The sequence below is a fragment of the Pantherophis guttatus genome, chromosome 4 (assembly GCF_059756535.1).
Source record: "Pantherophis guttatus breed Tessera chromosome 4, ASM5975653v1, whole genome shotgun sequence".
Taxonomy (NCBI): Eukaryota; Metazoa; Chordata; class Lepidosauria; order Squamata; family Colubridae; genus Pantherophis; species Pantherophis guttatus.
Window position 1 is genome coordinate 702,160 of NC_142066.1, and position 27,549 is coordinate 729,708.

General features: G+C 53.3%; 1 protein-coding gene across 8 annotated transcripts; it reads left to right on the top strand.

Annotated features, from left to right (window-relative positions):
- Positions 1-180: 180 nt before the first annotated feature.
- On the top strand, positions 181-26,053 carry GIGYF1 (GRB10 interacting GYF protein 1). 8 transcript variants are annotated; one of them, XM_060684703.2, is made up of 28 exons: positions 181-474; positions 9,507-9,773; positions 11,441-11,500; positions 11,691-11,834; positions 12,524-12,653; positions 12,912-13,007; positions 13,105-13,216; positions 13,338-13,455; positions 13,542-13,582; positions 13,738-13,950; positions 14,140-14,369; positions 15,140-15,311; positions 15,412-15,612; positions 15,760-15,902; positions 19,778-19,937; positions 20,032-20,198; positions 20,780-20,913; positions 21,087-21,194; positions 21,418-21,518; positions 22,020-22,102; positions 22,207-22,305; positions 23,037-23,159; positions 23,276-23,452; positions 23,703-23,878; positions 23,979-24,136; positions 24,359-24,525; positions 24,754-24,895; positions 25,502-26,053. In XM_060684703.2, the coding sequence occupies exons 4-28, from the start codon at positions 11,800-11,802 to the stop codon at positions 25,552-25,554; spliced, it is 3,339 nt and encodes a 1,112-aa protein (XP_060540686.2). In that variant the 5' UTR covers positions 181-474; positions 9,507-9,773; positions 11,441-11,500; positions 11,691-11,799; the 3' UTR covers positions 25,555-26,053. The 8 variants fall into 8 exon arrangements, with proteins under 8 accessions (XP_060540686.2, XP_060540684.2, XP_060540687.2 ...); XM_060684701.2 differs by having other exon boundaries at positions 237-474; positions 24,751-24,895; XM_060684704.2 differs by having other exon boundaries at positions 237-474; positions 22,207-22,299; positions 24,751-24,895.
- Positions 26,054-27,549: the final 1,496 nt, after the last annotated feature.

Consider the following 27,549-nt stretch of genomic DNA (forward strand, 5'->3'; position numbering starts at 1 on the left):
CAGGCTAAAAAAAAAAAAAACTAAGGGCGGTGTCGGAGCTCGGATGACGTCACGGCGCTGCGTCGCCCAGTCTCAGGAGGGGGAGGGGTCACGTCCAACGACGTCGACGTCCCTCACCTCAGGCCTGGTCAAAAAAAAAAAAAGAGGGGAAGGGGCGGGGCCTCGGATCACGTGTCGGCCAGTCTGAGGGAAGCGCGGGGTCACGTCCGACGTCGTCCCCGGCACGTGACGCCTCCCGCGCGCCTTCGGGGAGCCCGCGTCACGTGACCGGGAGGAGGGCGGCCATCTTGGTTACAAACACAAACAAGCGGCGAGAGGAGGAAGGAGCGCGAGACGCGGAGCCGCAGAGCCGTGGAAGCCGTCGCGGCCTCTTTCTCCTCCTCCTCCTCCTCCTCCTCCTCCTCGCCCCCCGGCCCGCCCCGCCCCGCTCCGGCCCCCGCCGCCTCGCCCACCCACCCACCCACCCACCGGCGGGTAAGGTGCGCCGCGGGGGGCCCTGCGTCGCCATGGGAACCGGGGCTCCCCCTCCCCCCCCGCCCCTCCCTCCCTCCCTCCCTGGGCCCGCAGGAGGAGGACGCCGCGGCCCCGGGCTGCGCTCCCCGCCGGCCCTGGGCCTGCCCTGCCTCCGCGCACGTGCGGCCCCGCGTGGCCCCCTGGGAGCGCCCCCTTTCCCCCCTCCCCCCGCGGGGGTGTGGCTGCAGTGGGGGGGGGCAAAGCGGGGTCCCTGCAGGGGCCTTGGGGGGGAGGGGCCAGCGCCCTCATCCTGGGCGCGGGGGGGTGCAAGCGGGGGGAGGGGGGTCTGGTGGGGGGTTATTAATGGGGGCCGAGAGGGAGGGACCCCCGTTTGCCTCCCCCAGCAACCCCCCCGTGCATGCAATTTGTGGGGAGCCCTGGGGGAGGGGGAGGGGTGGGTGGGAGACCCGCTTCTTTCCAGGTCAAGTTTTGGGCTTTGGCTGCAAAGGGAGGAGTGGAGGGGGGGGCCTTGGAGAGGAATTGCAAAAGGGACCTTGCACAAAAAACAAAAATTATCGTTTTTTCTTTTGCATGGAGGATTGTTGTCACCTGGGATGGGGCTTTGTTTCCCTTCTTCTCCCCCCTCCCCCCCAACCGAGGGATGCCGGTGCTGACCTGGCTTCACCTCATGAGCAAAGTTTGGCGTCCTGGTGGGGCTCCGGGTCAGGCCTGGCGGAGGAAGCGCCGCTAGAGATGTTGGCTTAGCCAGGGGAGGTTCAAAGGCCCATGGCTAATGATTGCCAGCCGGTCAGGGGCATGACCTGGGTTTGAACATGGTGGGTAAACATGGACCCTGGAAGGGGGTCCTCTGCAGCCAGAACCGTGAACCCTCCAGAGGCTGTGGGGGCTCCATCCCTGGAGGCTTTTAAGAAGAGACTGGACGGCCGTTTGTCTGATATGGGATAGGGTCTCCCGCTTGAGCAGGGGGCTGGACTAGCTTCCTTCCAGCTCTATTCCGATTCATTGATTGATTCATTGGTTGGGGAAAGGGTGGGCTGGTGGGTCACTGCATGGCTCTGTGTGTGTGTGTGTGTGTATCATAACTGGCGGTTCTTCTAGACCTCCATGGTCCCTCCCAACCCTCTTATTCTGTTACCTTTCTCACGGTGTTAATGTAGTTCATCAGGTTGGCAATGAGATTTGGTTGTTCTGGAAACAGAATGTTAGTCTTCGACTTACGACCACAATGGAGCCCCAGATTTCTGTTGCTAAGTGAGACAGTTAAGTGGGCTTTGCCCCATTTTACAACCTTCCTTGCCACAGTTGTTAAGTGAATCGCTGCAGCTGTTAGGTTAGTAACCCGGTTGTTAAGCGAATCTGGCTTCCCCATTCACTTTGCTTGTCCGAAGGTCATGAGCGGGAATCACGTGACCTTGGGACGCTGCCCCCGTCAGAATCGTGAGCCCGTTGCCGAGCGTCTGCATTTTGTTCACGCGACCGTAGGGATGCTGCAATGGTCGTAAGTGTGAAAAACGGTCATAAGTCGCTTTTCCCAGTGCTGTTGTGACTTTGAATGGTCATCAAACTATCTGTGTGGTGGTTGGTTTGTTTTTTAAGTTTCAGTTCTGTTTCGTTTAACCTGCTGACTTTGATCCATCTGGCTTGTAGAGTCGTCCCTGAATAGGGGCATGGATGCTGGAAGGGCACGAGACTTTGCCCTTAGTCTGCCCAGTGCTGACATCTTCCTGATGGCAGGGGGTGGGGAGTGGTCCCCTTTTGGGTCTCTCTCATTTATTTTTTAAGCACCAGGCAAAACCCAAGTTACTTCAGCCTCTGAACCCTTTGCTTTCCTGCTGCTTCATTACACGCCTATTTCCCATGCATTTTGGTTGTGCAAGATTTATTTATTTTAAATATGCGTGTCCACACCCACCCGCCCATCTTAAGCAACTCTGGGTGGCTCACGTCAACAATAAAAGCCATAAATATAAAACAGTTATAAAGCATTAAAACCATAAAATGATAACACTCTTGTGCTGTTGGAATGGCCCCGTAGCAAACTCCACTTGCCCTCTTGCCATATTTTCTGTCTCTGCAGCCCTAACCCAGCACCTCAGTGAAATGTCAGGCCTTAATGGACTCCCAAAAGGCTAAGAAGGGGGGGGGGTCTGTCGAATTACCTGGACGGGGGGGGGGTTTCACAAGGTAGGGGCAGCCATGAAAAAGACTCGTTTCCGAGGTCCCACCACGGGGCAAGATTTTGGGGTACGGATTGGTAGCATCCCTATTCTATCTGAGTTTTGAATGGAAGGTCTATATAAAAATATTCCAAATCTGCTAATGTGGTGGATGCTTTTTGTGTGGTGGATACACGCTGAGCTCTAGTACTCTTCCTGTAGTCATCTCTTAAAAACTGTCCTCAGTTTACGCTCAGGAATTGCTTCCAATATTCCACTGTATCCAGTGTACGAAGAAGAAAAGCAGGCTACATGCACGGTTGTGGCTGGGGAAAAGGCACGAGGGGGATTTGCAGAATATCAAAAGTGGTTTTTATTTTAGAAAAGTAACCGGGCTGATTTTTTGAGGAGGAGGAGGAAGAAGAAAATATTTTGCTTCCTATCCTGAAAGCTTCATCAGTTGCACTGGATGGTGTGAGAGATGGAAGGAGAGTTATTGACAGTTGGGATTACTTGGCTGTTATGAATCAGTTCTGTTGCCTTTTCTAAAATAAAACTCACTTTTGATACAGCTGTGACCAGGAGGACTCAGAACCTTCGTAGAGATTTGATTTGCTGAATGTTGTCAGCGTGTAACTGTTGGGCGGCTGAGGCAGAGGACAAGAGGCCTTCCGCTTTGAATCAAATCCAGGTGTAGCCCAATTCTTTGGTATTTGGGCCGTGATGAGCCCTGCGTGCCTTACAAAATTGTAAATCCATTGAGGGGAAGTGGCCCCTCAATGGTTGTCGATAGGTGGATATGTGTGGAAGGTGTGGGTCGCCTGTTGCAAGGAGGAAGGGACCAGGAATTCTCCTGAACTGAAGGGTGCTTTGGGCCCAATTACCTGAGACAGGTGATAGCCGACATGAAAGGAAGGGATGGTCAATTACTTTTATTTATTTATTTATTATTTATTTATTATTTCAATTTGTATACCGCCCTACTCCCGAAGGACTCAGGGCAGTGAACAGCCATAGAATAAAACATATGAATACAAAATTTAAAATAAAGTAAAACAAATTAAATAATTTGGCTGAAAATTTAAAACCCCAATAATTTAAGACCAAATTTAAAATTTCCATTTAAAATGGACTTTCTCGATTTCATTCAGGATTCCTGGGTGGGAGAACATAGTTTCTTTTTGATGTACTTCAGTGCGTCCACAAATAATGGCTTTGAACCAGGAGGGCCTAAAACACGTGGGTGTATGCGTTATATATATATATTTTAGCTCACTCAGGTAAATCTGTTTTAAGAATTTAAGACTTAGGCAGCTCAGTTGTTATGCCAAAAGTTGTCTAATGGGAAGGGCAGCTTGGGTGGGCTCTCTATAACCCCAGAAGTGAGTGTGCTTGGAGCTGGCAAGAAGGACTTTCAAACATGATGCCCATGATGATTTGTTAAATTCCTGTGGTAGGTGCCGGAGTTGGCGTCTATGGCTCCTTCGGGACCTGTGGACTTCAACTTCAAAAGATGCCAAAGGTCCTGAATCAGTTGGTGGCTCTTTTCCCTTGCGGAGAGAATATGAGAGTGGAGGAGGCTGCCCCCTCCGTTACAGATTGACAGGAGTGGAGAGATTCACCTGGGTAATAGAACCAAAGCCTATTTGACAGACGCTTCACGTCTGGGGGATTCCTCCTCACAATCCTCTGAAATCCACCAGGAGGACCTCCTAACCGGCCCAGTTTGTGCAATCGAGCAGGGGTTCTTTCTCCAACCTTAGCCACTTTAAGACTTGTGGACTTCAGCTCCCAGAATTCCCCAGCCAGCCACCCAGAAGGACCTAAGGGGGAGACCTGCTTCCCTCGGATACAGATACAGGGAAACCTTTGTCAGGTCCCTTCTTGGCCGTCTCCGCTTTAGGCTGCACACTCCACAGTTCCTTCAAGCGCCCTAGGTAAGTTAAAAGTGTGCTCCCCACCCACACCCCCAACAACTTACAAGTTCTGCTGTGTAGAGAAATAATTTGTGCTCCAGCCTCAGGGTTAATAGTTGCTCTGTATGAATTATGCCCACGTTTGGCTCCCCAATGAAGGCTGCTTCATTGGAGTCGCTCCCTTGAGATTCAGTGGGGAGCGACATTTGTCGCGTTCTTCTGGCAAAGTAGTCCTGAATATTTTGTAGGGTTCCAGAAATCCTGGGTTGTCTTGCTTAGCCAGGGTGGTGTTGTCTGCAGGGGGGGGCTGCAGGTTGTTGAATTGTGGGTGCTGGAGGTTTTCAGAAATAGGACAACCTTTTGATGGGGAGGAGGCTGGCCTAGACCTCTGAGCCTGTGTTCTATGCCCTCACCTTTGCTCCTGTTCTGTTCTGGCAGGTGCATTGCTGTGCGCAGGACTCCGTTCAGTCCAGGGACCTTAGGAGAATATCCTGGAATTCTGTCACTGGGACTAGGAATTGGTCATGTCAGCAGGGGTCCTCAAGTTAGGACAAGAAAGGTTGTAAAATGGAGCAAAACTCACCACTGTCTCATTTAACATTAACAATAGAAATTTTGGGCTCAGTTGTGGTCAAAAGTCGAGGACTCTCTGTGTTGGAGAATTGCAGAGGCTTTTCCTGCCATCTAGAAGCCTGATGTTCTCCTCCGTGAGTTCAGAACTGTATCCAACATGTTCTACAAATATAAATATGCCAAATAAAACAGGCCAAATAAACTGGGACCTTTTTGTAGAGGTCACAAGCACCAGAACTTGACTTCCGTTTTCAAATTTCAGTCCACGGCTATTAATTGCAGAATAATCTCCTGAACGTGTTTGCCTTTCCATTGTATTCTTAGGCCACCCAATATCTTAACTTCTGATTTTAAAAAAAGAGCAAACAGCTTCTTGCCTGCGTATATGGCAGGTTTACTGATCAGATAAGAGCATTTCCTTCCTTGCTGCTTTCCAATAAAACCATTTGTGATTGAGAATAGAATAGAGTAAGCTGGAAGGGACCTTGGAGGTCTTCTAGTCCAGCCCCCTACTCAAGCAGGAGAACCTTTTCCATCTCAGACAAGTGACTGTCTAGTCTTAAAAACCTCCAGTGATGGAGCACCCGCGATGTCTGAAGTTATTCCACTGGTTAATGGTCCTCACTGTTAGGAAGTTTCTCCTTAATTCCAGGTTGCTTCTCTCCTGGATTAGTTTCCATCCATTGCTTCTTGACTTGTCCTGCCTTCAGGTGCTTTGGGGAATAACTTGACCCCCTCTTCTTTGTGGCAGCCTCTCAAATACTGGAATACCGCTATCATGTCACCTCTCATTCTTTTCTTCAGACTAGCCCAGGGGTCAGCAACCTGCGGCTCTGAAGCCGCATGTGGCTCTTTGGGCCCTCTGCTGTGGCTCCCTGTCAGGTGATCCCACCACTGGCTGGCCCCGCCCCTCGCCCTCCCCTCCCAGTCACTCCTCGCCTGGCCTGAGAAGGTAAAGGCAATGGTGGGGGATGGAGAAGCGGCCAGGGCAGAGACAGAGAGATACAGAGAGAGAGGGCGATGGGGGAGAAGAGAGAGAGATGTCAAAAGGATTTTGTGGCTCCCGGTGTTTTTTAACAACTGGTTCTCTGCCCTAATGACCAGCTGAGTAGGCGTGGCTGGGGGGGTGTCATATGACTGGTAGAAGTGAGTGACATCGAGTTGGTCACGCCCACCCAGGTTTTGTGGCTCCCGGTGTTTTCTTTTCTGTGGGAAACTAGTCCAAATGGCTCTTTGAGTATTTAAGGTTGCAGACCCCTGGGCTAGCCAAATCCAAATCCTGCAGCCATTCTTCCTGTGTTTTAGTCCCCAGGCCTCTGATCCTCATCGGTGCTCTTCAGGCCCATTCGAAGTTGCTCTTAACCCACAGATGGGTCATCTCTAGAGCCGTGTTTCTCACTGTTGGCAGCTTTAAGACTTCAGGTCCCATTAATTCCCTAGGCAGCACAGCTGGGAGTTGAATTCCACAAGTTGCCAAGATTGGACACCCCTCCTCTATCGCACAGACTGGGCCTGTTAGGATGCCCTATTCAAGAAAGGCATGGATTTTTTTTTTTTTTACTAACTAAACCTTTGAAAGAGTTAATTACTCATTTAGTAGATTGGGGGAATGCCCTGACATAGTTTACCTGGACCTCAGCAAAGGTTTTGACAGAGTGTCTCAGGATAGACGTCTTCATAAAATGGTAAAATAGGAATAGAATAGAATAGAATAGAATAGAATAGAATAGAATAGAATAGAATAGAATAGAATAGAATTCTTTATTGGCCAAGTGTGATTGGACACACAAGGAATTTGTCTTTGGTGCATACGCTCTCAGTGTACATAAAAGAAAAGATACATTCATCAAGAATCATAAGGTACAACACTTAATGATAGTCATAGGGTACAAATAAGCAATCAAATATTAATATAAATGTAAGGATATCAGCAACAAGGTTACAGTCTTAAAGTCATTAGTGGGAGGAGATGGGTGGTGGGAACGATGAGAAGATTAATAGTAGTGCAGACTTAGTAAATAGTTTGACAGTGTTGTGGGAATAAGTTGTTAAGGGGATGGCATTTGGGAAAAAACTGTTCTTGTGTCTAGTTGTTCTGGTGTGCAATGCTCTGTAGTTGTTTTGAGGGTAGGAGTTGAAACAGTTTACGTCCAGGAGGATGCGAGGGGTCTGTGGATATTTTCCCAGCCCTCTTTTTGACTCGTGCAGTATACAGGTCCTCCGTGGAAGGCAGGTTGGTAGCAGTTGTTTTTTCTGCAGTTCTAATTATCCTCTGAAGTCTCTGTGTCTGCCTTGTTGGGTTGCAGAGCCAAACCAGACAAATATGGGCCAGATGACACCACAGCTGGATTCAGTTGGTAGAATGGCCACAACGAAAGATATTCCTTAACATGCTGGCTGGGGATTTCTGGGAGTTGAAGCCCACAAGTCTTAAAATTGCCAACGTTGAGTAACACTGTCCTAGAGCAGGGGTCGCCAATCTTTCGGACCTCAGGGACCACTAAATTCATAATTTTAAATCCCGCGGACCACTAATATGATTTTTTAAAAAAGATAAATAGTATTTAGTGCAATATAAAAAAATGCAAATAATTTTCCTGCGGACCACCAAAATTTTCTCATGGACCACCAGTTGGTGACCACTGCCCTAGAGGGTCTTCATTCAGAATACAGTATGGTGTAAGCCTGCTTTTGCGGAAGGCTTCCGTCATTATCTTGCCGTCCTTGTGCCAGTGTTGTGCTCTGTTCTGGGATGTTCTCCTTGCCCAGGAGTCCAGATCTTGGTAGCCCCCAGAACAGACGACGTCCTTCCTTCTTTCACAAATCCTAGAAGAGCCGAGACTTCTCTGGCAGCGGAAGCAGAGTGGTTAGAGCAGGCGGGAAGACCTCCCTGTGGGTTAGGAGGAAGAAGATGGTGGCAGGCAGGGCCTCTGCCTTCTGGTTCTGAGCTCACGGAGGAAACTCTGAAGGCCTGCCAGGGAAGTCGCCCAATGTCTTGCTTTTGAAATTATGGGCAGGACTTGGGACTGACCTTCCTTCCAAGCCCTGCCGGCCACCAGGCCTCGAATGCCCTGGTGCCCTGTGTGGTGCCTGTTCCTCCGTTGGCCGTGCAGTGGGAGGCAGAGGTGGGCACCAGTTACGGGGAGTCAGTCAGCTGAAGTACTGTTTCTTGAGATTTAAAATTTCACTCTTCCGGTTAACAGAATAGCAATAGATTTATATACCGCTTCACTGGGCTTTTACAGCCCTCTCTAAGCGCTTTACCAAGTCAGCACATTGTCCCGCAACAAACTGGCTCCTCCTTTGACCCACCTCGGAAGGGTGGAAGGTTGAGTCAACCTTGAGCCGGTCAGGATCGAACTGCTGGCAGTCGGCAGAGTTAGCTGGCAATACTGCGTTCTAACCACTGCACCACCACAGCTCCGAATAACAAGAGTTGGAAGGGACCTTGGAGGTCTTCTAGTCTAGCAGGAAACTCTTATCACATTTGAGACAAAGGGTTGTCCAATCTCTTGGTAAGACCCTCCAGTTGGGCAGATCATTCCACTGATTAATTGTTCTAACTGTCAGGCAGGTCTGTCTGTCAGAAGGAGAAATCAGGGAGATCTGTTCTCTTCCATCTGTGCGCCTGCTGTATTTCCTCAAGGTTTTGCCAGTGGTGATCTGGCATTTAGAAATAAAATTGAAAATACTTCTGCCGGGGCAAGGAGAGATCTTGCCCTTCTAAAGATGACAAAGTGCAGGGAGAGAGAGAATGCCTCTTCTGTTTCCTTGTGGAGCAGATGCCACCAGGATGCCCAGTTTGATCTAATGGCTAAGTGCCAGGCTAGACACCGGGAGGTTGTGAGTTCTAGTCCCGTCTTAGCTACGAAAGCCGTCTGGGTGACTTAGGGCCAATCACCAGGAGACGGTGAGTTCTAGTCCTGCCTTAAGCCAGCTGGGTGACTTTGGGCCAGTCACTTTCTCTCAGCCCAGCCCAACTTGCAGGGTTGTTGTTGGGAAAATAGTAGGATTTGCTTCATTTGCCGCCTTGAGAGAGGGCCCAAGGCCACCCATCTTCCTTTCATGCCCAAGGCGGAACTCGAACTCATGGTCTCCTGCTTTCCAGCTGGCGCCTTATCTACTAGACCAGCCTGGCTCTCTTTGCTTTTGCTTTGATGGAAGAGCTGGCAAAAGAGAGAACATTCCGGGTAGGCGCCATTTAATGTCTCGCGTGCTCGTTGGGTCCTCCCTCGGTCACTTTCCGTGGCTGCTCTTGAGAAACAGGGCGGGGGGGTGTCTCTCCTTCGGCTCTCTCCAGCCTCCTGAGGCGGGTGTCTTCAGCCCGCCTTCCTCCCGCAGGGTAGGGTCCCTCTGCCATTTTAACACCGCCTCTCCTCTTTTCCAGAGAGTTCCTTTGACGGGAGTCGAGCCGCTGGGCTTCATCCTTAGGGGGGCCAAGCCAAACCGCTTTCTTCTCCGGCCACCCCAGGCTCCGGAAGCCGCTTCGGTGGGATCGTGCCTGCTGAGGGAGGAGGAGGCTGACCCTCCCTCCCTCCCTCCCTCCCTGCCTCCCTCCCTTCTTCCCTCCTCCCTTCCTTCCTTCCTTCCCTTGCTCTTTCTGCCAGCTTCCCTCCTCCTGCCAAGGGCAGCACCTGCGCACGGGCTCCTTCGGGTGAGTGGCCAGGCCTGGGTCAGAGGGGGCCTGAGATTACGACGGTGGCTTCCATGGAGGAGCTGCCCTTTGCAGCGGCTTCAGTCCTGGGATATATTCCTCCCCTGCCTCAATGGGACATGAGGGGGCCCAGCCAGTAATGCAAAAGACCCCAGGACGTTGGAATTCAGGCAGTCCTCGACTTATGACCACAATTGAGCTCAAAATGTCTTACTATAAGTGAAGCGGTTGTTAAGCAAATTTTGCCCTGTTTTCACGACCTTTCTTGCCACCGTCATTAAGTGAAGCATTGCAGTTAAGCTAGTAGTACTGTTGTTAAGCGAATCTGGCTTCCCCATTGACTTGGCCTGTCACAAAACGGAGATCACGTGACCCCGCAACTGTCGTAAATGCGAAGCAGTTGCCAAGTGTCCAAATTTTGATCACTTTGACCCCGGGCACGCTGCAACCGGGTTAAAAACAGTCATAAGTCACTTTTTTCAGTACCCTTGTAACTTCGAAGGGCCCCTAAATGAACGGTTGTTAAGTCGAGGACCACCCGTACCGAGAAGCTGTGGAGGGTGCAGGCTGGAAGCAGCCCTCACCGCCCCTATGAACCCCAGTTACCTTTCACCTTGGAAGAAACAAGTGTGATTTATTTTGGTCTCTACCTTGATTTTTCCCCCCTTTTTTGAGATAAGTGATAGGTGAGGTCGCTTGCCAGTTAAAAATAGCTCTGGGAATAAAACGGATCATAAAAGAATTAACAGCAAGGCGAGGCTCAGGTGACGCTCCTGCTGTTCTGGCCCAGCCTTAGCAGAAGCAAGAAGCAGACTCGGGTCACGAAACCCTCCTCTTGATTTACCTCTTCTGAATTAATGGCATCCACCCACCGAAAAGTCCAGGCAAGAGTCCTGCAAGGAGATAACGGCAGTAACAGACCTTATCAGTTCCTTGCGATAATTGAGCTCCCAGCCGAAAGGCTGCAAATTAAGTTCTGGCCAGCAGTCTTTGTGGCACAAAACACAATGAGCCAAATCACCAGAAATACGAACGGTTGTCTCCTACAACAATCACTCCCCTTTCCTTCTGTTTATTCCCCAGCCAGAGAGGGGCCATTCAGCATCCACGTGTGCCTTTCTTCCCGAGTTGACTCCTTGTCTTCCATTGTTCACCTCTCCTAACTGCTCTGCGCATACGTGCATCTGGTACAGGCCCCAGCTGGTCTTCCTCCCCCTCCTCACTCATCTCAGCCTCCAAAGGCAGCTGCCTCTCTGGCGGCTGGGAAATGTCGGACGGCCCTGGCTCTATCTCTGCATCCGACACAGAGCATCCGTCAGAGCCTTCCCCAGGCTCCAGAAATGGCCCAAGTTCCTCCCCAATCTCCTCATCATCTGAGTCTGCTGCCAGCTCCAGTGGCAGCTGGCGAGCCACAACATCTGGTGCCACCCTGACTCCAGGGCAGTCACCTAAATCACGCAACGTTTCTCTGAAAAAAAACAAAACAACCTTCAGGTGTCCTGCAGGCAGTGGCTGATGGGTCTCTGGCCCCAGAGGGCACCTGCAGGCTGGTACTGGTGCAAGGAAGGGCAGCCGGCAAACCCTCTGCCCAAGCCTGGCTTGTTTTGCTCACTCATCTGGCAGCTCCAGGTTGGCATCGTTCATTGGTCTCCTTTCCTCTTCTGTAGGTCCTTGGGGGTTTCCTAACCCCCCCAGCCGGAGGGAGAGAGTCCCAGCCGAGTTTTAAGGTACATTAGGAGGGCAGGCACCCCTCCTTAAGAACGGCATTTGCTCCAACTGACCAGTGGGCTCCGTGCCAGGGTCCCCTCCCACCCAAGCGATGGGCTCTTTCCAGGGACCAGGCTGCCCCCTTTTCCCTCTGGGGTCCCTCGAGAAACTGGGTGCGGCGATAGCAACCCCCCTGCCTTTCCCTTGAAGATCTCCGCCATTCCTTGGGCTGCCTCCGGCTCTTGGGGGTCTCCCAGGGCGTTGAGGAAGAGAGCGGAGGACGTTGCAGCCGGCTAGAGAGCCGCCCCAGGACAGGAGGATGGCCGCCGAGATGCTGAACTTCGGGCCAGAATGGTGAGTGGGGCAGTGAAGGGCCAGCCCTACAGAAAGGGCATTGTGGGGGAGGGGGGGGCGGAGATCCAGACCCTCCAAGGGAGCTCTTGTCCCCAGGACCAAAGTTTTATTCTTCCAAGCTTTCGGACTATTGAGAGAGAGGCTTCCCTGAGGATGGGCTCCAGCACAAGTCCACTTAAAATAGAATAGAGCGGGAAGGGACCTTGGAGGTCTTCTAGTCCAGCCCCCTACTCAGGAAGGAGACCCTGTCCCATCTCAGACAAGTGACTGTCCAGTCTCTTCTTCAAAACCTCCAGTGATGGAGCCCGGCTGTTCCACTGGTTAACCGTCCTCCCCTTCAGTCCAAAAGCTCATAGGATTAATGGTCCTGGGGAGCAACTCCGATTGGATCCTGCCACATTATCCTGGGACACGTAAATTCGCCTTAAATTCATTGGACGATTTCTTTGAAGAGGGCAGGCAGGAGGAACGGAGGCCCCTTCGGTTCCCTTTCCCTCTTCTGCTACCTGGCCAGGAGTCCTGAGTCCCTGAAGGGGCCCTCTGGCTGCCCCCTGTCTCCTCTTGCCATGCCACGTTGCTCTTTGCTGGCAGGCTTCCAAGCCCCGGGCTGGGCAAATCTGGCTGCCCACTCCTCTCCTCCTCCTCCTCCTCCTCCGCTCTGGTCTCACGCCGACCTTCTCCTCCTGCAGGCTTCGCGCACTCTCCAGTGGGGGGAGCGTGGCTTCCCCTCCATCCTCCCCTGCCATGCCAAAGTACAAACTAGCCGAGTACCGATACGGGCGGGAAGAGATGCTAGCACTTTATGTCAAAGACAATAAGGTGAGCCTGGGAGCCCCAACAACTGGCCATAGATGCTCGGGGACTGGGCTGGGGAGCCAGTCTCTGGCCTGGCTGTGGGAGGGGCACCCCAGCCCTGAGGGAGCCCTGGGCAGAGTGCTGGTGCCAAGAGGGACCATGACTGGCTGGCTGAGGAATTCTGGGAGTTGAAGTCCACAAGTCGTAAAGTTTCCAAGTTTGGAGACCACCTGCTCTCGGTCACACAAGGGGCCACGGTTCTGCTCCCCCTCCTCCTGGCAGGTCCCTGACGAAATCCAAGACCGGGAATTCTCTGCCATCCTAGAGGAGGACCCTCTGCAGCCCCTGGCATTGGTCCCGTTGACCGAAGAAGAGCAGGTGAGTTTGGGGGCTGCTGCCCTGGGGGGAGCCCGGCCGGGAGGACAACCGCCTGGCCCTTCCTTCTCTCACCTCTTTTTCCTCTGGGCTCCTCCAGCGGAACTTCTCCATGTCCGTGAACAGCGTGGCCGTGCTGAGGCTGATGGGAAAGGGGGCCGGGGTGGCCCCCGCGGGGGTCTCGCGTGGGAGAGGCAGCACGCGGAGCCGAGGTAAGGAGACTTTGGGGGAGGTGGCGGCAGACCCCGAGGGCTGGGCCCTTGCCCCCTTTCCGTAAGGGGCAGCGGGCAGCATCTGTGACGTGTCTCCCGTCTGCCCCCTCCCCAAAACAAGCAGGCCGCGGGCGAGGCGAGAGCGGCTTTTACCAAAGAAGCATCGAGGAGGCAGAAGGCGGAGCCTTTGGTCGAGGAGGGGTCCGCGAAATCCACCGCAGCCAGAGTTGGGATGACCGGTGCGTAGTAGGGGCAGGACTTTGGACGGGGACGCAGTGGGGCTGGCCTGCCCGTTCCCCACCCTGACGCTCTCCTTTTCTCACAGAGGGGATCGGCGGTTTGAGAAGCCCATCCGGCGGGAAGGAGGTACGTGTGGAGCAGAGGAGACCCTGCAGATGCTTCCCTCCCCCCCTCAGGAGGCTGCAGAGAGTGGGGGGGCGGGCTGAATGGCTACTTCATGTCCTTGGGGGAGGCAGCCGTCTCTGCCAAGGGGGAGGGGTGACGGCCGCTCTCTTTCTTAGCCCGGGCCCCCTTTGAGGAGGGGGCTCCCTCCAGCCGCAAAGAGTTTGCCCGCTCGGACAGCGACAACTGGCGCACGCTGCGCGAGGAGCACGAGGAGGAGGAAGAGGGCGGTGGTGGCGGTGGCAGCAGTGCAGGGGGCGGGTCAGGAGGAAGCTGGCGGCAGAGCGGAGGGTCCCGGCGAGAGAGCGAGCGATGGCGGTCGGCCAGCCCAGGTGAGCTGCCCGTTGCGTCTGCTTGGGGCTTGTGGGCCCGGCTCCCAAGGGAGGGACCCTCCGGCCGATACAGGCGGTCCTCAAATTTCAGCGGTTCGTTTAGTTCACCTAGCAACAGAAACATTGGGCTGAATTGTGGTCGTGAGTCGAGGACTACCTGCCGTCTCAACCTGCTTGCCTTCCCCCTAGACGGAGGGCCTCGTTCGGCCGGGTGGCGGGAGCACGGTGGGGACGGGCGCCGGCGGAAGTTTGACTTCGACTTCCGGGAACGCGAGGAGGAGCCGCGCGGGGGACGTCGCCATCGGCAGAGCAGCGACAGCTTTGAGGAGGAGAAGGACGGGCTGCCCGAGTGGTGCCTGGAGGACGAGGAAGAGGAGATGGGCACCTTTGACTCCTCGGGGGCCTTCATGTCCCTCAAGGTAGGGGCTGCTCCCTCCCCCCAACCCTCCGGGCCCCCAAGGTGGCCTCTGCAGCCCCTTCCAAAGGGGGGCCTCTGCCTTGCGCCTCCTCCTGGATTGGAGGTGCCAGCTGGGCAGCATCCGGAGCTTTGCTGGGGGCCAAGGAAAACTCAATCAGAATAGAGCTGGAAGGGACCTTGGAGGTCTTCTAGTCTGACCCCCCTGCTCAAGCAGGAGGCATTTCAGAGAAATGGCTGTCCAGTCTCTTTTTAAAGGCCTCCAGTGATGGAGCACCCAAAATTTCTGGTGGCAAGTTGTTCCACGGGTTAATTGTTCTCAATGTCAGGAAGTTTCTCCTTAATTCCAGGCTGCTTCTCTCCTTGTTCCTTCTTGTCCTGCTGCCTTCAGGTGCTTTGGAGAATAGGTGGACCCCCTCCCTTTTGGGGCAGCAGCCCCTCAAATATCAGAAAACGGCTACCGTATCACCCTTAAGTCTTTCTTTTCATTCAACTAGCCAAACCCAAATCCTGCAACCGTTCTTCGTGTATTCTACCCTCCATGGGCACGAACACTGACAGGAAGCCTCCTGGGGCATGGCGGTTTCTCCCTCTTGGCACGCGGGCAAAAGAGTCGTCTTTGCGTGTTGTGTGAACTCAGCGTAGGGTTGGGTAGCTTAGAGATACCGGCATGGAACCGGCCAAAGGGGGGGCAGGGGGGGGCTTATGAAGCAGGCAGGCCGAGCATGTGGTGCAAAATCCTTCCGAGGCTCCCCTTGTCCCCCCCTTCTGCAGAAGAGCCCCAAGGAGCTGGTGCCGGAGGAGCAGGAGCTGAGTTTCCAGCCGCTGCCGGAGGAGCAGGAGGAGGAGGAGCAGGAGGAGCAGCCGCCGGAGGCCAAGGAGGGCAACCCCAGGACCAGCAGAGAGGTGCCCGTCAGCCCCACCGCTGTGGAGAGGGCAGAGAGAGGTGAGGGCAAGGAGGGCAGCCGGACAGGGCTGGGGGGGGGCAGAGACGGCAACCGGGGCTTGGAATCTGAGGCCTTCCCTCCCTCCCTCCCTCCCTCCAGATCAAAAGGAGCCCCGGACCGGCCCAGAGGAGAAGAAGCTTCCAGCTCCCCCGGGCACCCCCTGGCAGCCCAGCCCTCCCTTCATCCCTCTTGCCGCCGCCACCACCAGCAACGGTGAAAATATCGGGCCGGGGAACTCTTCCAAAGCAGAGAAGCTGGCGCTGCTGTCCTCTGGCAACTCGGGCGCAGAGGCAGTGGATGGTAGGTGGCCCTGGCAAGGGTGGGGGTGGGGGGGGTGAGCGGGCATCGCCTGCCCGTGGGAGGAGCTGGCACAGGTTGGGCAGGGGAGGCTCTGGGGCACAGTACAGGGGGAGCCCTCTAATGCCCTCTCGTTCTGCACCTGCCCAGGTGACCCAGGCCCTCTCGGCTGCCCAGCCCAGCCTAGCCCGGCCGCTGTCTCTCCCCTTCCCGCGGCCCCGTCTGCTGCTCCTGCTGCTGAATTCACCGTGGGCGACAACGAGGATGAGGACGGGATGAAGCACCTGCAGCAGGTAAGGATGCCCTCCTGGTCAGATTGGCTCTCCGGGTGTTGCAGTGGGATTTTCCGGCAGAGGGCGCTCTCCCTCTCTCCCTCCTTTCCTGTGCCAGGAGGGAGGGGCCTTCGCCTGGCATCCTGCAGACGGGTTTGCATTGGGCTTTTCGGGATGCCAAGCAATTGTAAGCTTCACGCCCCCGATAACACATAATACATTTCACAATTCTTACCCTAAGTCCTCATTATTAACAATACAGTTCAAACATGTTTATATTTCAAAATTATTTCCATTTCTAAAAACTTCCTTGCATTTATTTATTACTTCATATAATGCTCATTGAATCTTTATTCCATTATTACTTTATCAAATTTAAATCTTATCTCTAATCTTAAAAGTATAGCAATTTATCATTTAAACATAGTTCTTAATTCAAATAATGCTACATAATACAATTTCCCAATTATTTCCCTAAATTCTATCTACCATACCATTTATATAAACACCAATTAAATAATTCTTGTTTGTGAATCATAATCATATAGTTTCAATTTTCTTTTTTGCTTAAGTAGAAAATGTTCAAATTATTGCAATTGTTATAAGTATATAAACAATATCCCAATTATTATAGCCATCAATTTTCTCAAATGATACCATCTAACATCTTAATAAAAATTGATATATTATGTCCATTAATATATTTTCTTTTAACATAGTCTATTTCTCATATGTTATTAGCTTCAACCCATATTTCATTTCTAAGTATCGGTAACATATTTCTTCTCACATTTCTATTACCATTGTTAATCTCAGTATAGTCATTTTATAAATCCAAGTCCTGGACTTTTTTATTTTCCTTAATATTTTCCAACCTTTATTCTTGTAACATTCACTGTTAATCCCAGTGTAATCATCATTATATTATTGTTAGTCTCAATAGAATCTCTAAACACCTTCTTTTTATTATTAGTATTTACATATTCAGTTACTTATTCATATTTTAATCACATTGTTTTTATCTTTATTTTCCATCTCTGTGTCTTATTTCTCCATCTTCATTTTCTTGTCTACTTGCATATACTCCATTTCAACTTCTGTATCCTCAGATTTTGTCCTCTGTGCAACATTTATAATTATTTCTCTTATTTCCATTTTCCAAGTCAAATAAGTCAATTTGTTCCTTCTCTAATTCCTGCGCCGTTTTTCTTTTTAAGTTAATATTATTCCAATTATAAGAGTTCCGTTGTGTTCCCTTTTTTCTAATTTTTTTTCCTTCCAAAACTCGAGCCGCTTGCAGACAAGAAAATCATCCCCCACAAATTCTCACGGTTGTTATCTGTGAAGTTCACAATTTTCCAAAACAAAAAACCAAGTTGCAATATTCCTTTTTACTCCAGAAGGTGTCTCTCTGTAATCCACAATTTCCAATTGTCTAACAAGTATCCATTTTGTTTCAATTATACAACCTTCTTACTTCTCTCTTTCTTTTTCATTTTAAAAGTATCAAATCATATTTAAAGTCCAGTCCAAATTTAAGTAGCTCTTCTCACTTCTTTTTCCCTTTTTTTCTTTATTTATACACCACTTCTTTTTTAAAGCTTATTGTCCGTTCTCTTTGTTTTTCTTGAAATTTAAAAAAGAAAGGGGAAAAAAAGGATCTCTTTATTTCTTTCCAATCCTTTGACCATATATAGTTGTTTCCAAATAGTCTGTTCAGAAATCACTTTTCTATCGGGTTTTTATCTCTTTAAAGTTACGTTTCAAAATCTTCTTTGCCCTTCTGCTTCTTAGCTGCTATTTCCTCATTAGGGGTCTTATAATTGAAAGATGTTTCCCTTGTTGTTATTTCAAGCCTGGGTTGGCTGTAACTCACCCGGCTTCAAAAAGACTCTGTTCTGTTCCTCTCTTCTCTCCATCTCTATACTTAATCCGGTTGTCCCAGCTTCGAGGCAGCCGCCATGGCTGCCATCTCCCGCCGCCGAGTCACAAGAGAGTTCCCTCCGACCTTTGAGGAACTTGCCTGTTCCTCTTGGTCGTCTGAGGTGCCTCTCTTTCTTCCCCGTCCCTGCAGGACAATTCTGGCCCGCAGACCCATCGGCGGCGGTTTGTCAGCCGGGGTTTTCGTGGAGCTCATCGGAGCTCGCTAATTCCCCGACTGTCTCGCCGCGACGCCAAACCAGAAGAGTCCCTCTTCATCCCTTGCATCATGACAGGTAGTCCTCGATTTAACAACCATAATTGAGCCCGAAATTTAGGTTACTGAGAAATTTGTTAAGTGAGTTTTGTCCCATTTTATGACTTTCCTTGCCACGTTTATTAAATGAATCACTGCCGTTGTTAAGGTAGTCACGTGGTTAAGTGAATCTGGCTTCCCCATTGAAGCGTCCGAATTTTGATCACATGACGGTGGGGATGCTGGCAACGGTTGTAAATGTGAAAAATGGTGGTAAGTCATTTTTTTCAGCACTGTTGTAACTCTGAACAGTCACGTTGTTAAGTCCAGGACGACCTGTATATTTGTCAGGCAGATTAAGGTGAAGCTTTCAAAATGCACATTTAGGGAAGAAAAACAAAAAACACAGGTACAGTAATATGTGGTACCTTGTTTCAATAGTGGTGACTGTGAGAGGGATCTTGGAGTCCTAGTGGACAACCATTGAGATAGGAGCCAGCCGTGTGCAGCAGCTGCCAAAAAAGCCCACACAGTTCTGGGCTGCATCAACAGAGGGAGAGAATCCAGATCACGTGAAGTGTTAATACCACTTTATAATTCCCTTGGGAAGGCCACACTTGGAATACGGCATCCAGTTTTGGTCGCCACAATGTAAAAAAGAGGCTGAGACTCTGGAAGGAGTGCAGAGAAGAGCAACAAAGAGGATGAGGGGACTGGAGGCTCAAGCCTACGATGAACGGTTGTGGGAACTGGGCATGGCTAGTCTAGGGAAGAGAAGGACCAGGGGTGACACGATAACAAGTGTTCCAATATCTCAGGGGCTGCCACAGTTGCGAATGCTCCAACACTGGAAGTTTTGAAGAAGAGATTGGACAACCATTTGTCTGAAGTAATGTAGGGGGTTGGACTAGAAGACCTCCAAGGCCCCTTCCAACTCTGTTTCTGTTCTGTTCTGTTGTATTCTCTATTCCATTCCATTCCATTCCATTCCCACCTTCAGAAAGTCTCTCCTCCAAAGGCAGCCAAGGTGGGTCCCAACTCGGCTTGCCCTCCCTTGCTTGCTCCTGGTGCTGCATTTCCCCTCTTCCCCTCCCCATAATGCCCCAGGCAGGCAGGCAGGCTGGTTCTGTTTTAATGCTGCCCTCTCAAGAGCTCCCCGTGGTCTCTTTGGAGAAGCCCCGGAGGGTCTCCCTGTTTAAAACTCATTTGGGAATTTAAATCAGCCCCCCCTCCCCACCCCCGTTTCTGTCATAAATTGTAGGTCATAAAACTGAACTCTTTTATGAACATTACAACTTAACGACTGAAATGGGCAGGCTGCCGATACATTGGGAGGGAGGGAGGGAAGGAGGTGGTTCCTCTTGATTTGTTTTATGACACACACACCCCCGCGGTCGTTAAGCAAATGCTGGTTTTCAGCAAAACCATAATAAAACGCGGCCACCGGAAGGCAGGACGCTGAAAACAGCCCTAAATGTGATGGTTGCCGAATGCCCAAGGGATGAACTTAAGATCCAGGTCATAAGTCCCCTTTTTTGACTCCGTCTTAACTGTGAACGGTCCCTTGGTGACTGATCGTAAATGGAGAACTACCTGAACGGCTATTCCCAACTCATCCGCAGCCAAGGTGGATCTCACCTTGGGCTCCCCAAGCCTTGTCTCTCTGGGCTTCGTGGTCTCTGGGACCCTAATCCTTCCCCTCATCCTCTTCTACCTTCAGGAAGCAGAGAAGATGGTGGCCTCCCTGCAGGACAGCTCCCTGGAGGAGGAGCACTTCGGCCAGGCCATGTCTGACCACCGCAACACGGCCGCTGCCTTGCCCCTCTCCCACGAAGCAGCCATGAAGTGGTTCTACAAGGACCCCCAAGGAGAGATCCAAGGTGTGCCCCGCTCTCCCCGTGCCCAGGGGGCTGGAAAGGGTTGACTCTTGGGCTCACTCACGGGCCTTTCTGTCTCTCTCTCTCTCCCCGCCAGGACCCTTCACCACCCAAGAGATGGCGGAATGGTTCCAGGCGGGCTACTTTGCCATGTCGCTCTTGGTGAAACGGGGCTGTGACGAGGGCTTCCAGCCCCTCGGAGAAGTGATCAAGATGTGGGGAAGAGTGCCTTTTGCGCCCGGTCCATCCCCCCCACCGTTACTGGTGAGTGTGGGTTGGGGGGAGGCCTGGGCGGGAGCAGATGGGCCCCTGGCCTGCTGTCCTAGGCTCCTCATTTGGCAGCTTATGTCAGGGGTGGCAGCGTTATGATATGTGGACTTCAAGTCCCAGAATTCCCCAGTTTAACAGGATTCAGCATGGATAGGACAAGAACAGACGTGGCCAGACTAATTTATTGCCATTTTTTGATAAGGGTAGCTTTCTTAATAGACGGTGGGAATGCGGTAAACATAATATATCTTGACTTCAGCAGAGGGGGGAAAAAAAAATAGCCGGCTGGGGAATTCTGGGAGTTGAAGTCCACAAGTCTTAAAGTTGCAAGGTTGGACACTCCTGGTTTAAGGCCCTATGATCTTCATTGAAGCCTTTTGGGGCCACTCTGGTGTGGGACTCGATGCCCCCTTCGTTTAAACCAATCCTTTCCCCCCCCCCCCCGCCCGATGCTCCAACTTGGGAGTGGGGCCTTGCAGAAGCTTTGGCATTTCTTTTGTTCTGCCTGGGCTTGCGTGGGGAGAGGGAGCTCCAGGGTCCCTTGCAGGGAGCTCCACGATCCTGTCTTCATGCAGGGGGTAGGTGACCCCCTCCTCTCGCCCCTCCAGGGAAACATGGACCAGGAGCGCCTGAAGAAGCAGCAGGAACTGGCAGCCGCAGCCATCTACCAACAGCTCCAGCAACAGCAGCTGCTTCAGCTCGTCAACAGGTACGGCCGATGCCCCTTTCCCTGGGGGGGGGGGAGACAAGCAGCTTCCCCCCACGCCAGGGAGAGCGTCCCCTAGGGCTGCCCCAGGTGGGTCAGGGAGAGGAAGCAGAGGAGCCTTTAGCAAGCGGGGTCCTTCTGGGGGAATGACTGGCGACTCTGCCTTGGTCTTGCAGCCGGCAATACGCCCAGTGTGCCCTCCAGCAGAAGGTGGCGTCAGGGGATCTGGCCCAGCAGCAGCAGCTGAACACCTTCCTCCAGCAGCTGCAGGCTCTCAAGCCCAGGTGAGGCCCCTGCACCCCCCACCCACCCCGTCCGACTGGGGTCCCGTCTGCGGCCTCTCCCCAGGCAGACTCCCCGTTGTGCCTCTCATCGGGGCAGGGGGGCTCCCTCTGAGGAGCTGCCATTGAGGGACAGGGAAGCAGGTCTGCCGTACCTGCGGGGGGGAGGGAACATTTGGGGGACCTGGGCGGCTTTAACCCCCCCACCTTCTCACTTCTCTTCCAGAGCTGGGGAGCAGGGCATGATCCCCTCCATGAACCGATCCATATCTGTGCCAGACACTGGGTCCCTCTGGGACACACATACCTCAGCCTCACCGCAAGCAGGTCACTGACGGGCAGGGGGGAAACCTGGGGCGGGGGGGGCGATCCTGGGATCAAGGTCAGGCAAGGCCCCCAATGGTCAGGGCTGGAGTCCAAAGCCCCCATCTGGAGACCCTCGCTTGGTCCAGCAGGGCTGGGAGACGGAGGAAAGGAAGGCTGCTGGGCTTTGTGGTCTTCTCTGGATAGGACCCTTGTATCCCCACGGGGGGGCAGAGCCCAGGAACCAGCCATTCTAGAGGGGAAGACGTGAGCAGAGGGAGGAAGTGGGGCTCAGGATGAAAGCGCTTTCTCTCTATCTCTCTTTTTTCTCTTTCTTTTTCTCTCTCTTTCTCTTTCTTTTTCTTTCTCTCCTTTCTTTTTTCTCTTTCTCTCTCTTTCTCTTTCTCTGTCTCTCTCTCTTTTTCTTTTTCTTTCTCTCTCCTTTCTTTTTTCTCTTTCTCTTTTTCTTTCTCTTTCTCTTCCAACCTGGGGTCCCTTCCTGGATAACCTCGATTTCTCCTCCAGGCGGTGAAGCCAGTTTGTGGGATATTCCAATTAATTCTTCAACTCAGGGTCCGATCTTAGAACAACTTCAACTACAACATAAAGTGAGTTGATCCACACCCACCCCTCCCCTCCCGCAGTGGCCCTCAGAAGGGGGCAGCCGGGAAGGGCCTCCCCCCGTGACCCGCTGTGTCCCCCTCCCCCTCAGCTGCAAGAGCGCCGAGGGGCCGAACTCAGGGCGAAGCGGGACGAGGACGAGCGGAAGCGGCGCGAAGAGGAAGAGCTCTACCGGCGCAAACAGGCAAGGGCAAGTGCCGGGCGAGAGGGGACGGGGAGGAGGGAGGGAGGGAGGGGCTGCGTGGGGCTGCAGCCGGGCTTGGCCGATTCCGGCCCAGGGGGAGGCAGAGACCTATAAAGGAGAATATTTGTAGCTCAGGGTTGAAAAGGGGGGGGAGGTCCTGGGTGCTCTCTGAGCTGGGTGGTTTTCTTGCAAACGTTTCACGGCCCAACTAGCTCATGTTATCAGTGCTGGGAGGGAGGGGGGTTTGCAGGGAGGAGGACTGGGGGGGGGTCCTGGGTGCTCTCTGAGCTTGGAGGGTTCCTTGCAGACGTTTCATGACCCAACTAGGGAACCTCATCAGGGCTAGAAAGGAGGAGGGTTTGTGGAGAGGATGTGATGTGTGTGTGTGTGTGTTTTGGTCTTTTTGTTCCCTTTGTGGCGGGTTGATTGCCTCTTCCGCATAGTATGGAGGTATCCTTTCTGGGTGTCTATTGATGGCTGACTGGTCAGGGTGCCCACACACGCACAGGGAAAGGCCCTAGAATGTAAACTGAGAGCACCCCCCCCCCCCCCCACGAACACTGATGACGTTCCCTACCTGGGTCGTGGAACATCTGCAAGAAAACAAGGCGGCTCAGAGAGCACCAGGGTCCCATCAGGAAGATTCCCGCCTGGGTGGTGGCTTCCTTGGGGAGGGGCCTGGGGAAAGGGGGAGTCTGCCTGGCCATGAGCAGTGTGGTCCTCTTCCCTCCCTCCAGCTGCCCTCCTCTTCCTCGTGGGGCCAGCAGTCCGTCAACGCCTCTTCCGGGCAGAGCAGCTTCAGCCTGGCCGACCTGCAGAAGCTGGGAGATGCCCGGGCCTGCAGGGAACTGCGGGAGGAGGTGAGCCCGGCCCCCTCCGGCCTCCCCCACTCCCCACCCCAGGGGCCTCGGGCACAGGGGTGGGACGAGTGCCGGAGACCCTTGCCCATCTCTCCCTCCCTCCCTCCCTCCTCCAGTGCCGCCATCAGGAGATGCTGCAGAAACTCCTGCAGCAGCAGCAGCAGCAGAGCACGCAGCCCCTCTGGGGGGGCCTGGCCAAGCAGAGCCCCTCCCTGAAGGCCCTGCTGGAGTTGCAGCAGGAGAGCGAGAGGCACCTGCAGAAGCCGGCCCAACCCCGGGCTCAGCAGCGAGCGGTGAGCGACCCCTGGACAAGCAGACCAGCTTACCGGGGGGGGGGTTGGGGGGGGCGGGACTGGGGGGGGCTCAGGAAGCACTGCCTGGGGGTCTGGAGGCCCTTTGGAGGAGGAGGGACAAGCCTCACCACCGGGCTTCCTGCTTTAGGGGTGCTGGGGTTCCCCGCAGCTCTTCTCCCTCCCGGCACAGGTGGCTGTTGATGGCCCTCCAAAGCTCCGGGTGACCCCTTTCTCTTTCCTGCCCTGCTAGCATGGTGGACACGGTCTGAGCAGCCTCTCCTCTCAATGGGCTTCGGATGTGGGTTCGCTGTGGGGGGGCCACGACAAGGCCGGCCCCCTTGGCCTCTGGGAGGAGAGCATGAAGGGCTCCGGGTCCCTGGCCCGCAACCTGGGCTTGAGGAACAGCCGGAGCAGCCCCTCCCTAGGGTGAGTCTGCCTCCGTGGGTGGGGGGGATAGTGGGGGACAGGCGAGCTGGGGGCCCCCCGCACTCATTCTCTCTCCCTCCCCCCCCCCTCTCTCTCTCAGGGACGCCTACGTCTCCAGTCGGCAGAGCAGGAAGAAAACGGACGAGGAGGAGAAGCTGCTGAAGCTGCTCCAGGGCATCCACAAACCTCCCCAGGACGGCTTCACCCAGTGGTGCGAGCAGATGCTGCACGCCCTCAACGCTTCCAGCAGCCTCGATGGTACCTTTGGGGGGGGGAAGGGGTCTCCGAGAGGAAGGGGGGTGGCTGGCAGATCCGATGGGAGGCTTACGTGATTCTGGACGGAGGCATCGTTCAAAGCCACAGGGGGGCTTCTGGGGGGGGTCAGTCTTCATTCCTCCCCCCTTTCTCCTTCCCAGCCAGCATAAAAAGCAGCTGCCTTGTGGCCCCCCCCCCAATCATCTTCTCCCCCCCTACCCCCAGTGCCCACCGTGGTCGCTTTCCTGAAGGAGATGGAGTCACCCTACGACGTTCACGACTGCATCCGCTCCTGCCTGGGAGACACCCTGGAAGCCAAAGAGTTTGCAAAACAGTTCCTAGAGCGCCGTGCCAAGCAGAGAGCCAATCAGCAGCGACAGCAGCAGCAGCAGGTGAGGGGCTCCTGCCAGGGGGCAGAGGGGGGCGGTGGGGGGGCGCAAGTGTGCTTCACCGGTGGCAGCCTCCGGTTTCCTTTGGGTGGGTCCATCCACACAGCCAGCTCTGCCCCTTTGGGTGGGCCCTGCCCGCCTTTCCTCCTCCTGGCCCTCGGGCTGCTCCAAGGACGCCAGGCCCCACGTTGCAGCTTCTCCCCCTTTGACGCCCCCCCCCCCTCCAAGCAGGAGGCCTCGTGGCTCAGCTCCAGCAGCCTGCAGTCGCTCTTCCAGGCCAACCACAGCCCCAAACCGCCGTCCTTTGAGAACAGCCAAGCTGTGAAGATCAAGAGGCGCCCCGTGATGCTGCACGCAGACCCCAGCATCCTGGGTGAGCAAGGAGGGGGGCCGGAACACGGCTGCTTCTGGGGAATTTGGGGGTGGGGGGGGGCTTGGTTGGGAGGAGCGGGTGGCAGCCTAGCTCTGCCTTCCTGGCACCGAGGGATGGTGGGGCAGCTGCTCCCTCCGGGCATTTACCTCCTCACCACAGGACAACTCGCTGCATGACGATCGAACTGTTCAGTTTAATTATTTAAAATAGTTAAAATGCAATGGCCTAGAGGTGGATCTCTTGCCTCACAATCAGGAGGCTGTGAGTTCGATTCTAGGTAGAGGCCGATATTTCTCTCTCTGGGCACATGGAGAATATGGCTGCTGAACAAAACTCCGCATTGGCAACAGGAAAGGCATCCGGCCAGTAAAACACTCAGCTCCATTCAGTTGCCCAGACTCCACCCCAATGCAAGGGATTATGGGGTCGTTAAATGATGAATTAAGCAATTATTTTAATTTTTGCCATTCACATTTCAATTTTGTCCCTGCTTTGGCATCCTTTAATGATTCTATTCCACCATTTCTTCGATATTAGTGTAACTTTTGCCCCGCGGCGACTTGTTCCGTGGCGAGCTGTGGTAGACTCTGCGCTCCTTCCTTGCAGGCTACGCTCTTCATGGCGCCTCCAGCGAGCTGGAAACCGTGGAGGACTACTGAGCCCCTCCCTCCCTCCAGCCGTGGGACCCCCGTCCTCCCTGCCGCTGCTGCCTTGATCTCACCCATTTCAGTTCCAGCCGAGTGTGCCCTGCTGGAGGGCCCCCGAGGCAGGGTTGGGGGCCGTCCGGGCCCCTGGCAAGTGAGCGCGAGGATCAGCTGGGCCAGGCCAGACCGGAAGGAAGGCTGTTGCGCACTTCATTCCTTAAAAAAAGCACCTTAAACAACGCCCTCTTCTTCTGCCATGCACTTTATCCGAACTTTCATTGTTTTGTTTTTTACAGTGACTTGTTACAGATTGAGAAAAAAAAGGAAAAAAAAAATTTTTTTTTTGAAATTGTGAAAGATTTTTTTTAAAAAAAAAGCTTAAAAAAACTACAAAAAAGTTTATCTTAAAAAAAACACTTATTTTTCACGTGGGGATATGTTTAAAAAATGTGAATGGTAATTTCACAGAAGCTTGATATAAAAAGATTTATAAAAGAAAAAAAACTTGAAGAAATGCACTTAGAAAAAGGATCTTTTTTTTAAAAAAAAAATGTTTGGATAACTATAGATACAGATGTAAATATTCTTCAGACTCTTCTCGATCCGCACAGTATATTTTCTCTTACGAAGAGGCCATTTTATAAGAAGATTTTTTTTCTTTTTTTGGTTTTGTTGAGTTCTTTTTTAAGAAAATTGCACAAAAATGCCTCCTTCCTCGTTTCCTTTTCTCCACCCCGCCCTGGACGTAACAATTTTCTATTGTGTTTGATTTAAAAAAAAAAAAAAACAGAAAAAAAAGGAAAAAAAAAACAACTGCAAAAAGAGGAATCTACACTACTGTTGAAGCGGGTTGCTCCTCCAAGAAGCTGCTTTGTTCTCCAAGCCGATCCCAGATTCCGGCATCTCCTCCTGGATCTCCAGGAACCTTCGCGGAGCCCCATCCCTCCCTCCCTCCCTCCCTCCCCCCAGTGGCCCTTTCCCCTTCCGGCCACGTCCTTCCTCGTCCGTCTGTCCTCCTACGGAGATGCTCACAGCGGGCAGTTTTTCTTCAGCGACCGGCGTGTGGATGCGCACTTTTTTTCTAACACAAGAAAGCAAACACCGGATGTTGTGAGTCTACACGTTTCTCCGGGCCTTTCCCACCCACCCCTCCCCGTTTCGTGCACGGATGAGAATCATGAATCGTCCTGCGGGTCGCCCTCCCGTGGCATCGACGGTCGGAGCGCCCGGTGCACCCAAAGCCAAATTTGAATGTATCCTACTTGGGTGACACTTTCGGCTCCAGGCCTCCCTCCTTCCCCACCCCCCCCAGAGTTGTCAGCAATGGTGCTGCTCACCTGGGCACAATTGTGTGTGTGTGTGTGCGAGAGAGCGAGAGAGAGAGAGTGTGGGACTGTTTTTTGAAACAAGCTGGCGAGAGACGTGGTTCTACGCCGGAGCTGTGATGTTCATAGCACATTCTCCGTTACCTGAGGGGCTGCTTCCCGGTGTGTTTTTTTTTTTGTCTCTACACAAGCACCTGTTGGTTTTTGGTTTGTCGCAAGGACCTTTTTCCGCTTACAATCCAACCGGAGTCCTGGGGACGGGGGCTGCTTTGGACACAGGGTACTCGGAATACACGTGGAGGGTTTGTGCGCTTCCTGCCGACTTCCGAGGGCTCGACGGACCAGATTGTGCCCTGCACCCAGGCGGTCTCCTTTACCGTTGGCCCCCTGCCCGCCCGCCCGTCTGCCTGCCTGCCTGCCAAGATTTCCCCCTCGCAAAGGTGAGAGGACACGGAAGCCTTCTGGAAGTGGCCCCCGTGGCATCTTGCGACAGTGGGGCGGGGACAGGATCTGCTCCGAAACGCGTCTCACAAACACTCGGCAGCATGAAGGACTCTGGAGCGCCAGATGCCGCCTTCTTGCGGTGCTTTTTGGGTGGGGGAGGGCAGGGTGGGGGAAAGGGGGTACCCGAATCCCCCCACTTTGGACTGCAGCAGCAGGAGGGGAAACCCCGTCTGGTTGTGAC

What these genes read in the sequence shown, in the direction of transcription:
- GIGYF1 (XM_060684701.2), top strand. Translation starts at nt 11,800, where the DNA reads ATGGCCGCCGAGATGCTGAACTTCGGGCCAGAATG. An exon ending in GGATGAAGCACCTGCAGCAG is followed by an intron (nt 15,903 to 19,777) that starts GTAAGGATGCCC and finishes TTCTACCTTCAG; the next exon opens with GAAGCAGAGAAGATGGTGGC. An exon ending in AGCGACAGCAGCAGCAGCAG is followed by an intron (nt 24,526 to 24,750) that starts GTGAGGGGCTCC and finishes CCCCCCTCCAAG; the next exon opens with CAGGAGGCCTCGTGGCTCAG.